Source organism: Paroedura picta, chromosome 7, assembly GCF_049243985.1.
Source record: "Paroedura picta isolate Pp20150507F chromosome 7, Ppicta_v3.0, whole genome shotgun sequence".
Classification (NCBI taxonomy): Eukaryota; Metazoa; Chordata; class Lepidosauria; order Squamata; family Gekkonidae; genus Paroedura; species Paroedura picta.
The window spans coordinates 81,663,866-81,676,658 of record NC_135375.1 but is presented as its reverse complement, the minus strand read 5'-3'; the positions used below and the strand labels follow the sequence as shown (position 1 = coordinate 81,676,658).

General features: G+C 38.8%; 1 protein-coding gene across 12 annotated transcripts in view; it reads left to right on the top strand.

The window, feature by feature from the left end:
* MLLT3 (MLLT3 super elongation complex subunit) overlaps positions 1–12,793 on the top strand; it is a 131,760-nt gene that overhangs the window by 49,589 nt on the left and 69,378 nt on the right. Inside the window, exons 1-2 of one of the 12 annotated variants that reach the window (XM_077345194.1) lie at positions 7,083–7,101; positions 7,323–7,465. The exons of 10 other annotated variants lie outside the window; for them this stretch is intronic. In XM_077345194.1, the coding sequence (XP_077201309.1) occupies positions 7,423–7,465 (43 nt within the window). In that variant the 5' untranslated portion in view covers positions 7,083–7,101; positions 7,323–7,422. Of the gene's footprint in view, positions 1–7,082; positions 7,466–12,793 lie in introns of those variants that run through there. One more of the 12 variants, XM_077345193.1, reaches the window with a different exon arrangement.

The window sequence follows — 12,793 nt, the reverse complement described above, 5'->3', positions numbered from 1 at the left end:
ATGTAACTTAATTGGGCAGCCACTGGGTAGAAAGCCAATCAGGGGCGTACAGGCTTGTACAGACAATCTGATTGGCCAGTAACCGTTTATGCCAAACTCCTCCCAGGACCCCTTACCCCTTTTATTTATATACTCATTGTTACAGATGGGGCTAGATGCAGGAAACAAAACTGCTGCTACAAATCAGGGGAATCACCAAGTTTGGAGGGAAAAAATCTTAATTAAAAAAAAAGACATAAAGAAAATTAAGAAGTTTTCAAATGCCAGGATTTTAGGAGATCCTAATGGCATACACAGCACTGCAGTTGCCTAGGTATTCCAAAATCATTGTTCCAGTTGGAACAAGCATAAAATATAACAGAACTTAAAAGAGCTAGTGTGATGTAATGGTTAGAATGGTGATCTAGAATTTAGGTTGAAATCCCACTTGCTGTGAAGCTCTTTAGATGGCCTTGGATCAGTCTTTCTTATCCAGCCCCCTCTCACATTTCTTTCCAGGAGTTGCCAACTGCAGTCTGAAAATCTGAAGTGTAACCCTTAAAAGTTCTTCTTTTTCTTTTTTTTAGATTGCTTATTTGGCCTCACTTTTGTCAGCTATTCTACCTTTTAAGCAGTTCAGTTGACAGTCTGTTTAAATAATAATGGGCTGGATCTGACTAGTTTTGTCATTCACTCTCACCTAGTTCCCATTTTACTCCAGCTGCTTTGCATATACAGGCATAACTTTTCTCGGTGGTCAAAATAATGCTTCCTTTTTCACTAGCGGAAAACTTGGCTTGATACAGCCTATTGTCCTGATCCAGTAGTCTTATTTTTTTTTAACACGAAGCTGGAACCCACCTTAATTTTTGGTATCTTAGCATGACATCTGATTCTTGTACCTTTAACCACTGGCAGAACACTAAAATGACACCCACAACAATGTGTGGACTGTTTTTACTTGATTTGCTTCTCTGTGGTTATGCTGCAGTTCCTTACCACAATAATTAGCTACTGTGTTAACTTTTAACTATTCTAGTATTTGTTCTTGCACTAATTATTTTCTTTTGGTTTATTTGTTCCCATTCATGCTTCATATGGTTGAAGAATGTTGATCTCTCCCATTCCTTGCATTATTTTGTCAACCGCATTTTGATTTTTTTCTAGCTTCAAATGGTTCCTTGTTATAACATTAAAACAAAAAAACAAAAAAATCCCCTCTGTGTTTTATGATAGCAGATTCTTAGGCTGAATTTTCTTAGAGAACATAGGTATAAACACCAATGTTTAATTTTTCTTAGCATTTTAGTTGCAGAGGTTCTGGATCCCTGAGATTAAAAGATAACGTAAAAGAGGGGAGAATGAGAACATTATCTTTGTGCAGTATTGTTGTTTACTCAGGAAAAAAATAGAAGAAGAATTGGTTCTTATATGTCGTTTTTCTCTACCAGAAAAAGTCTCAAAGTGGCTTACAATCACCTTTCCTTTCCTCTCCTCTCTCCACAACAGGCACTCTGTGAGGTAGGTGGGACTGAGAGAGCCCTGATATTACTGCTCGGTCAGAACAGCTTTATCAGTGCTGTGGCGAGCCTAAAGTCACCCATCTGACTGCATGTGGAGGAGGAGCGAAAAATCAAACCTGGGTTCCCAGATTAGAAGCTGCCATCCTTAACTACTACACCAAACTGCCTATATTTCAGCTATAGCCAAACAGTGCCAGTGCAAAGGCAATTTTGTTTGTCTCCTTCACCAACTCTCTTCAGGGCTGAATTTCCCATATTGATTTGCCTGAAATAATGTTTAATATGCTAAGAAATCTTTAACCGCTCCTAGCGGAGTGGATTAAATAAAGCAGTAAGGGCCCTGAGGGCAGGCCCTGTCCGGGATGAGGAAGGGTGCCGATAGGCCCCTTCTCCCGGACTGACAATCGGAGGGCCCAATCGGCAGGCGCAAAGTCAGTCCGGCGGCAAGGGACCAGTTGCAAGCTGCGCGCAGCTGACAATAAAGAAATTGAAATTGTTTTGAGATTTCCTGTTCCTTAATTTCTAATATCAACCAAAGGACAGACTATGAACAAGAAATCAGAAAGAGATTGAGACTGGGAAGGGCAGCCATGAATGAGCTGGAAAAGATCCGTAAGTGTAAGGATATGTCACTGGTGACCAAGGTAATGGATGCCACAGTTCTCCCCATATCTACATACATTTCGGCTCAGGGCGGGTTACATTGGAGCTTAAATAATACAATGCAATACAGTAAACATCTTGACTTAAGTCTATAATAACATCTTGATCAATAGGAACATCTATAGAGTAACACAATTTGTAATTTAACATTTGACATTCAATAATCGGCGATTTGGCTTTCTGTACTGAGATTCTGTTTTTCTTCTGTAAGTACAATGAATGGTGGGAGGGGCCACTGGGCTTTGATTGGTGGTTGGTGGCTTATTCACTTGTTCTGACCGAAGGCCTAATGGAAGAGCTCTCTTTTGCAGGCCCTGTGGAATTGTTTTAGCTCTGGCAGGGCCCTCCTGTTCTCTGGGAGCTCGTTCCACCAAGTGGGTACCATGACCGAGAAAGCCCTAGCTCTGGTCAATGATAGACCATTGGGGCCAAGGATCACCAGTTTGATGATATTGCTGGAGCACAGTGCTTTCTGGGGAGCATAGGTAGAGAGACGGTTTCTCAGATACTCAGGTCGCAGACCATTTATGGCCTTGAAGGTGATGACCAAAACCTTAAGCCTAATCCTATAGTCAACTGGTAGCCAGTGCAGCTATTGGAGTGTGGGCTGGATGTGGACCCTCCAAGGTGTTCCTGTAAGGATTCTGGCTGCTGCATTCTGCATCAGTTGGAGTTTCCAAATCAGGGATAAGGGTAGGCCTCTGTAGAGCAAGATGCAGAAATCTAGCCTATAGGTGACTGTCGCCTGGATCACTGTGGCTAGGTGTTCTGGGGCCAGGTAGGATGCTAGTAGTTTAGCTTGAAAAACGCCAGTTGAGCTACTCTTGTGATCTGTTCCTCCATGGAAAAGGAAATGTCAAAGATTCAAACCCAGGTTCCTGGCTGAGTGTGCAACTGATAGTTGCACCCCATCCAGGTTGGGCAGTTGCGCTTCCTCACTTGGCTCTTTTCTACCAAACTACAGGGCCTCCATCTTTGAAAGATTAAGCTTCAGAAGGTTTTGTTTGAGCCAGCCCATCGGTGCTTCCAGACATCTGGCTAATCTGTCTGGGAGCGAGTCTGCTTTTTAAAAAAATGTGTTTGCGTGTATACATGTGTGCAGGTTTCTATCCCATAAATATTCATGTTGTATTTCTATTGCAAATAATTGTGGTGATAAAGATACTGAAACTATGGAAGGATGCTTAATAGTAAAGCTTCAGTAATGGATGGCCTAGGTTAGTGAGCTATCAACTGATAAAATACAAACTATAAGAAGGAAATACTATGCAATATAGATATCTTTTATGAATTATAGTATGTAGACTATTTTATGTGTGGTTTTGATTCCTATGCCTTGGGTGTTAGTTTTTTAGAAATGTTTTCTGAAATAGATTAATGTAAGATGAATAAATTATATGTAACTAAGTGACAAAGAGAGACAAAAAATAAATTAATCAAATGCCTCCTTTGTGACAGTGCTGGATTTAGAATGAACAAGTTCTAACAACATTGAAAACTTTCAAGAAAGTGACATCTGCATGTATTTAAGAGTGTTTTAGATTTTTTAAAAGCATTGTTAGTCTTTTTAATTATTTGTTTACTGTAATAGATGTTATCAGGAGTGCTGGTTCAGAAAGTAACAATTTCCCTAAGATAAATATGGACAGCACAACAAATGGCTTTGTATTGATGGTATTTAGGATTGATGATCTAAATCTTTTACATTTAATTCAGCTCTGACTGGTAATCTAGGTATGGAGGCTGCAACACAGCAACTAAAGAAAGTTTGCTTAATAGTATTTTCAATATCTGCATTGGTTCTCCTTTAACTGCAGAGTGATAGGAAGTGTTGAATTGACCATAAAAGGAGTTCTGTGTCCCTTGTTAATGTTCCTTGCATTTTCAGAGAAAACTTTCTCTAGTCTCTAGATAAAACAGATTCCCATTAAAAATTGGAGTTAATAAAACCTGAAGATAACATGGAGGGAGGTCTTTCCATGAGTTGACACTGTTGCTACAGGCCTATGTTTCTATGAGAGCTCTGTTCTGCATGACAGGAATTCAGGTTTTAAGTAGATAGTTGGTTTGCTGCGGAAATTTGTTATTTGTTGGTGAGAATACTGAGGGAAAAGATACAGTAAATTTTTATGGTCCCATTGTATGTGAATGTTGCTTAGAGTTTATACAGGTCTTGATTTGTTCCAGAATATCTTTGCCGATGAGTCACATTACAAAGATGTCATAAGTCTGTAAATCCTCCCTCCCCATATGATGTATATTCACAGAGGAACAAGCCTCACTAAACTGTGTGAAGTTTGTCTAAGGAAAGCAGATATTCAGCTGTTAAGGAGACATTTCAATCCCTATTATTTTAATAACTTTTTATATTAATAGTTGGCATTACCTTATATGAAGTTGACCACAATAAAGATATAAATTTATTTTGATACTTTTATCTTATTAAAAATGAAATCTTCTTTATTAGTGTTTGAAATGAGTTTTATTAGATTTCTCTTGTTAGCATCTGGGCTGAATTTTTTGAACTGTGTACTGGAGAACTTGCTGAGTTTTCTGCTTTTAAATCCTGGTGTGGGTGTGGGGAGTGCAGGTATGTTACCTGTTTCTTGGCACAAGAGAAAGGGGTTGTGTATCAAGAATAGTGAGTGCTTCAGACAAAGTTTCTACAGTTCTCTTTCAGCAGAAATCCTGCAGTCAGAGGCATAATTTGTTACAACTTGTAGGCTGCTAGTGCTCCCTCCAATACTGGTTCTGTTACATAATAGGGAACAGAGGCCTAAAAGCAAAGGAATGCTGGCTGAGAAAATTTTCAAAGGAAGCTGAAAGCTATACTGTACAGGAAATTAAATCATTGGGCTAGGAAGTGGAATCGGATTGATTGCAGTCATTAATGTTCTTTTAACGAGGGGCACGTTAAGAATGTTACTCGGCAACTGTGATGGTCCCTAGTGTGGTGCCAATTAAATAACGTAGATGTGGCATTTCAAACAAACAGCTAGCACTGGGTAGGGAGGGGAAGTAGGAAAGGTGGGTTTTTTGTTTTTAATGAGTAATGCTTACATCTTAACGGCTGCAGCTAAGTCTAGTTATTGTCTTATGAGAACAGATTGTAAGGGAAAGTCTACACCTGAAGAATTGTCGACTTCCGAGAAATTTTGGCTGTTTTAGTTATGCTGCTTGTTTAACTTTTGTTAAATCCTGCCCACTCAGCCTCTGCCCCCCAATAAATTAAATACAAAACCCATATTGTTTTCCAATCTTTGTTTATACTATTTACTTTGGCTGGCCCCCAAAGTCTTGTGTTTTATTTGAAAGTATACTGTTTGTTTTTCTTTTTTCCTTGCATTTTTAGAAGTTTTGAAATTTTACATTGAAAATAATTTAAAAATTTAATTCAAATGTTAAATTAGATTTAACATTAAACTTTTAAACCCCCTAAATGCTGCCTATAAATTTTAAAAATAACTCCATTAAGTTTCCCTATTTCTTTCCACTTACTGCAGTGATTCTACTTGACTTGTGAAAGTTCAAATTTAAGATGGATCAAGACTCTTCTGTAGCACATGTCCTCAGTTTTATTGGTTTGTCTTTGGGGCATCCTTTCTTTGCTTGTCTTTTTCTTACCGTTTAAAATAACAGGTCGTATAACATCTTGTTGGTACTATCTTCTGGATGGTTCTCAATGAGTCCGAAATATCTGTTTATTTAATTATATTTCTATACCACCTTCCCATGAGGCTCATTTTGTCAGTGGAATAGAAATATGAGGAATACAGAATGACATTCTAAATGTACAGGATCTATACTTGTAATGTGGCCACAGTATACTTGTAATTTTCTGAAAACAAAATAATTGTGTTCTCTTTGTGTGATTATTAGTAACAAGCATAAATGTTGCACAGGCCTTCCAGGGATGATACGCTATATTTCATGATCTTGTCCATGATCTGGTCTAATTCTGGGTTCCCTCCCACAGTGTGATCTGAGTGCGATTTTACTTACCAAGAATGTGCAACAAAATTTGGATAAATAAAATATTTTTTCAAGCATTATGGAAAGCAAGCACTGACATATGAGCTGTTACAAGAAAATTGAAATCCAGACACTATATCTATAAAGTGACAGCAATACATCTGCCAAAAAAAAAATCATTAATTAAGCGGCAGGGCTTTTTCCAGTTTACTAGGTAGATTTGATAAGATACTCGAAAATATTATTTCCATGTAAATTGATATCAGTTCCTAGTGGATGCAATAATTTAAAACTGTAATTGATGTTTAACTTATATAATCTTTGTACATTTGTTTACACAATTTAGAGAAATTGTAGACAAACTGGAGCGTGTCCAGAGGAGGGCAACGAAGATGGTGAAGAGTTTGTAGACCAAGACGTATGAGGAAAGGTTGGGGGGAGCTTGGCCTGTGTAGTCTGGCGAGGAGATTACTAAGAGGGGATCTGATAACCATCTTCAAGTATTTAAAAGGCTGCCATGTAGAGGATGGAGCAGAGTTGTTCTCTCTTGCCATGGATGGACAGACCAGATTCAATGGGATGAAATTAATTCAAAAGAAATTCTGACTAAGCATCCGGAAGAAGTTCCTGACAGAGCGGTTTCTCAGTGGAAAAGGCTTCCTCGGGAGGTGGTGGGTTCTCCATCTTTGGATATTTTTAAACAGAGGCTGGATAGCCATCTGTAGCCAGGAGGAGTAAAGTCTAGTGCTCCCTTGTTCTGTTCCTTGTCTCCAATCTTTCCTTGACAAAGAGGTTTTATTCACATGTAGGTTGCTTTCAGAGTAACTTGCTGTTAAAGACTCATTGGCAGGATTTTGTGACATAAGTGCTACATCATGTGCTCATCATACAATACTCTTTGTTCACTGTCATAGTGCTTTGTGGCCTCAGCTCTGTTCACCCATGAAAAGTATTCTGGGAGTAGGTGAGATATGGTAGTACCAAGCAGCAATTTATATAACTATGGAGCTTCTCTGATGTTTTTTCTAATTATGTTTTTTCTGTACCCCCTGGTTACTTCTGATGGTAGACTATGGTGGACATTCCTTTTCATCATTGTTTTTGTTCTTGGTAAAATTTTGTTTTCATTCAACTGATCTACGAACTATTTTTGAAATTTGGATTGATTTGTCTTCTTTGCTTTAGTACATTCCCTGAAGACATCAAACTTGTCTCTTCCAAGACACAAAAGAAGATACATATACAGATTTTTTTTTGGTTCTGTTAGAAGTATTAGGATCTAAAGATGTTTACAGAAGAAGCCTCAGACAGTGACTCGAGTGAGGAAGGTTAGTTTAGATATCCGTATATCTAGAACTTTATATAATGCTTTTAAGGATATATGTACTGTATATGGCAGTAATTATATTGTGCATGTTGATAAACTGATTGAAACCTCTCAAGTTTTAAGGAGAATCTTACTGTTTCCCTGTTTCTGATATGTGGCTACTTTTATCTCAGTGCTTGGATAACATTGCCATAATAAATTACCATTTAGTAACTGGTCATCATAGTGTTGCCAACCTCCAGTTGGTGCCTGGAAATCTCCTGGAACTACAACTGTTAATCCAGACAACAGAGGGAGTTTCCCCTCTCTGGAAAGTGGCATCTCTGGCATGATATGACATTATACCCTGCTTAGATCCCTCCCTTCTCTCTCTATACCCAGCCTTCCCTTGGCTCCATCTCCTTCTAGAATTTCCTAAATCTTCTAGAATTTCCCAAACCAAAGCTGGTGGCTGTAGGCCATCTGTGTTCACTGTTGTATCAGTGGAGTTGAGCAGCATTGATGGATGAAGAGCGAGGAACACAGGGTTTAACTTCCTTCCAAATTGTCCCTTTTTAGACATCAAATTTACTATGAAAAAATAAGAAGAGGTAGTTTAACCACGTTGTTTTATGTTTCTTGCAATAGACAAGAGGATTCTTTTGGGACAAATAAGTGGTTAAAATGGTTAAAAAGTAATCTTGGCTAATTTATGTTAGTGTACCTAAAATGATTAGGATTTGGTTGCAACCAAATTATGCAAATCATAATATGAAGTGGGCATTCAGGCCATACTTCATTTGTAGGATATGGCAGCCAAGAAATAAGAGGAACCAGCTGAATAAATTATACCAGGAAGAATCTAATCTGCTCATGGCTTTAATAAATTTGGACTTTTCTACCTACCCCTCTTGTTGCAGCCCACTGAGCACTGCTGAAAAATTTTCCCTAGTAGTTAGTGGACCTTCCAGAACATTGTGGAAGCAAAATTAGAATCTAGGACCAGAGAAGGAATCAGTAGAAATTGTTGCTTCCTCTTCTGCAAACGGAAATGCTATTCCATCAAAGGTATACTAGATACAAGCCATTATGCCAAGGTCTTAACAATGGAAGTGTGCTATGATACAAGCCAGGACCAGCATATGGCACTCACCCAGAGTGGCCTACTCGGGCAGATCACCCAGCAGGCTCTGGAAGTTGGTCTGTAGCAGGCACATGGCTGGACCAGTGGAAGACATCTGCCAAGAGCATGACTCACAGGAGATGCTAGTGGGGCTAGTGGGGGGACTGCTCCTATTCAAGGACTTGTGGGCAAAAGAGGTAGTGTCTCGATTTGCCTATCCTGTCATAAATATGTTTGATACTGTGTCAAGAACAACCACTTTCAGTACGAAGCTCTACCCTTCAGACAGTCCACCCTCCCAAGGGTCTTTTCAAAGCTATTAATAAATCCAGTGGTCATTCTGAGACATCAAGATATCCACATACATCCATTACTGAATTATCTGTTCATAGGATCCAATTCCAGACAACAATCTGCCCTGGATACACAAGAGATAATCAATCAGCTAAGGCATTTTTGCTTCCTGGTGAACTTACAGAAAGTTCAAAGGTTGGAACTTGGGGTGATATTAAATACTACTCAGAAACAAAAAACTAGGGAGTTGGCAAGAGACATCATAAGGAGCAGATCATCCTCATCCATAATGAATCTTACATGCTTCATGGGCCTCTTCATTTTAAATATGGATTCCTTACTGTGGGGCAGAGTACACTCATGGCAACTCCAGCAATTCCCATGGCCTTTTTAGTCAGAGATAACCAGGAAGTAGGACACATCTCTCAAGGGTGTAGTTTGCACTGTAGTCCCAGTTCAAAAGAATCCCTCCTGTCTACATTGAATTTGATTTGCATTTTGATTTTGGATACTTTAAATTTTCCCTCTGCAACAAGCATGATTGATTTGTGGTGACTCTACGTTTTCCCCATGCTATCCTGGAGTGTATATAAGCCTCACTATTTCAAAAACCACCATGAGTAAATGTGCAGCCCTAACTTCTCACAGCAGATATTTGCCTCTTGCCCCCCCCCTGCTGTCTCCAATCCTTTTCCCTCCCCCCTCATTCATTAAAAGAAAGAGGCTTCTGCTGCACTTGGCTCCCCCCCCCCCCCAATTCTGAGCTTTCCCAATTAAGTACAGAACGCTTTCTGTTTCAATTGGAGGAGATAGAGGAAGACCCGAGTTCAAATTGATATGAATTAAGCAGGCTCTATAACAGAATTAACAAAGTAAATGTAGAATCAGTCCAGGTACCTCAGAATTCCAGCAGGCCTTACTTTGGTGGACCAAGACTAAAAATCTCAAGCGAGAAAGATTTTACTTAGTCATTGAGAAATACCAAATATTTACAGTTGCATATCTTGGGGATTGAGGCACGATCTTGAATGAAAGAACAACCCAGGCATATGATCAACACTGGAGTCTTCCCCTGATAACTGATGCCACTGCGCCACAGAAATCACATCCATCAGTCCAATGTACTTGTCTGTACCAACAATGTGGCTACCCGAACAAATGATAGAAATGGTGTCATGACAGCAGTATAGCTGGCTTTTGTAAAGACTGCTTAAATAATGTTGTATCAGGAATTTTGTATCAGGAAGGAGGTGATAGAAACAAAGAAGCATGATAGAAAGTACTGGCCTTGGGTTTGAACAGATTTGGATTTGACTGGAATGTCCTTATGGATCAATGAAATAGGAAGCATGTGTATGAGGATACAGTTACATGAAATAGCTGAAATGAAAGCAAGACTTCAAGTATTCATTTAAAATGCATGTACCTTCTTAACAACAGAAATTAGATTTGTCACTTTGTTTGCAAAGCTTGTAAATGTTTAACTTGCAGGCACCCTTTTTTCCTCCTCTCTCCACTGTTGTTGATTCATAATGGAGAAAGGCTAACATATGGGGAGTAGGTATTGAAAAAATATATACCTGATGCCTTGGCATTGGCAGAGTAAGCACAATATGTCTCTTCTGGTAGCCTGAAGAAAACCCTGCTTTGTTTAGCCTGCGTGTGCTGGTTGTCTCATTTAAAGTAGTAGAACTAACTTTTCCATCAAGGCATTTTATTCCTAGAAAGTTAGGAAGGATGTGATATGTGAAATAATTTGTATACATGTATAGCAGCAGGAACAGAGAAATCAGGCAGTATTATTCTGTTCAGTAGTGATTGTATGGAAGCAGTGCTTTACAGATTTTGATTCCCTTTGATCCGTGCACAATTCAGACACACTCTTACCACCTCAGGTAACAGCATTTGGGTTTCTCTTTATAGAGTACACTGAATTCTAGGGGATTGTTTGGCTGTTTTGACAAAGGATTATCATTGGCTGTATTTGGTTGTGACACAGATGTAACAGAATTGATTTTTGCTATATATTCCCTGTCATGTAAGAAGATCATAGTCTGACGAAGAGTGCTTGCACTCGAAAGCTCATGCCCTGAATAAATCTTTGTTGGTCTAAAAGTGCTACTGGACTCTGATTTTATTAAAATACAGAAGAATGTTTTAGTTTCATTGCCATTTTTTGATAAACTTTGTTGAGACATCAGGTACTTGATGCAGAATAATATCCGTGGTTGGCAGATATTAGACTACCTATACTGGTTTATTCTATTATGTGTAAAAACTGTGTACATAAAAATCAATCAGCTTTGTTTAGTTTATTACATTTCTATACCACCTATCCCAGAGACTGGTTCAGAAATAACAAATTCATATTAGAATGTATATGAATAGGTATTTTGGGTTACGATACTGTCACTTGTTTTAGTACCAAAGAATGCATTGCATTAACATAAATAGGCATTGGGTAGATACTATTGATTAAATGCTGGAAAAATATATACAGCTTCCTATAGGGGATTACTGGATGCAACAGGAAGTTATGAGAAAATTCCCATTTGCTCATTGAGGATGGCAGTAAGAGCAGAATATGAAGGTTTAGGTAATGAAGAAGGGTATGGCTCAGAAATAACATTAGCCACTCAGAGTTTAATATTAATGCCCTCAGATATTTAATTGGCTGGAATCCAAATAATTTTCCCACAGTTCGTTGTTGGGCAGAGATGTATGCTATATTGTCCTGAATTTTTAATGTGACGAAGGGAGCTGTAAAGGAGGGTTGAGTGCTTATTGGAACATCATATTGTAGTGCTTGTTTGGCTTAATGCTTGTTTGTTTTCTTCTGCTTCTTATGGCTCCAGTTCAATTTTTACAGGATAGATTTGTTTTGCAATCCTACAGTAGTCATAAAGAGCATTCTAGGGCAGTGGTTCCCAACCACCTTTTTAACATCAACATTTTTTGTGGACCTCACATAATAGTTATATACCACACGTATCCACTGACTGAGAAAGTAATGAGAAAGCTATTATGAATTTGTATTTTATTTAATCACAATTGCAGAGTCATATATACTAAAACAGTTATATGTGTATGTTTGACATATTATTTATTCAGTCTACAAAAGGTATGTTTGTTTATTATATTGAGAGTGGTGTTGGATACTGCTGTTTGGAAAGTTGGGTCCCAAAGGAGCCAACACATTGTTCCTCATGGTCAGAATTCTTAGTTTTGCTGGATCCTCTCATGCTCTTAGTGGCACATAGGACCTCATTTCCAATATATGCTGTCAGATCACCAGACAGCTTCGTGTAGGAGAACCAGTTTGGTATAGTAGTTATGAGCGGTAGCCTCTAATCTAGAGAACCAGGTTTGATTCCCAACTCTTCTACATGTAGCCAGCTGTGTGACCTTGGGTCAGTCATATTTCTCTCAGAGTTCTCTTGCCTTCAATTACCTTACGGGGTGTCTCTTGTGGGAAGAGGAAGGGTAGGCTATTGTAAACCGCTTCGAGATTCCTTCAGGTAGTAAAAAGCAGGGTACAAAAAAACCAGCCCTTCTTCATCTCTACATCTCTACCTGCATGCAAGGTGATGTTACCACTTTTCTTCACACTTCACACACAGATCTCACTTGGAGCACTATGTACAGTTTTAGTCACCAAAACTGAAGAAAGATGTAGAGAAACTGGAGTACGTTCAGAGGAGGGCTACAAATATGTTGAAGGATTTGGAGACCAAGTCGTATAAAGAAAGGTTGAGGGAGCTTAGTCTGTTTAGCCTGGAGAGAAGGCAACTAAGAGATGATATGATAACCTTGAGGGGCTGTAATATAGAAGATGGAGCAGAGTTTTCTGTTGCTCCAGAAGGTTGGACCAGAACCAATGGGTTGAAATTAATTTAAAAGAATATTCAGCTAAACATCTGGAAGAAGTTCCTG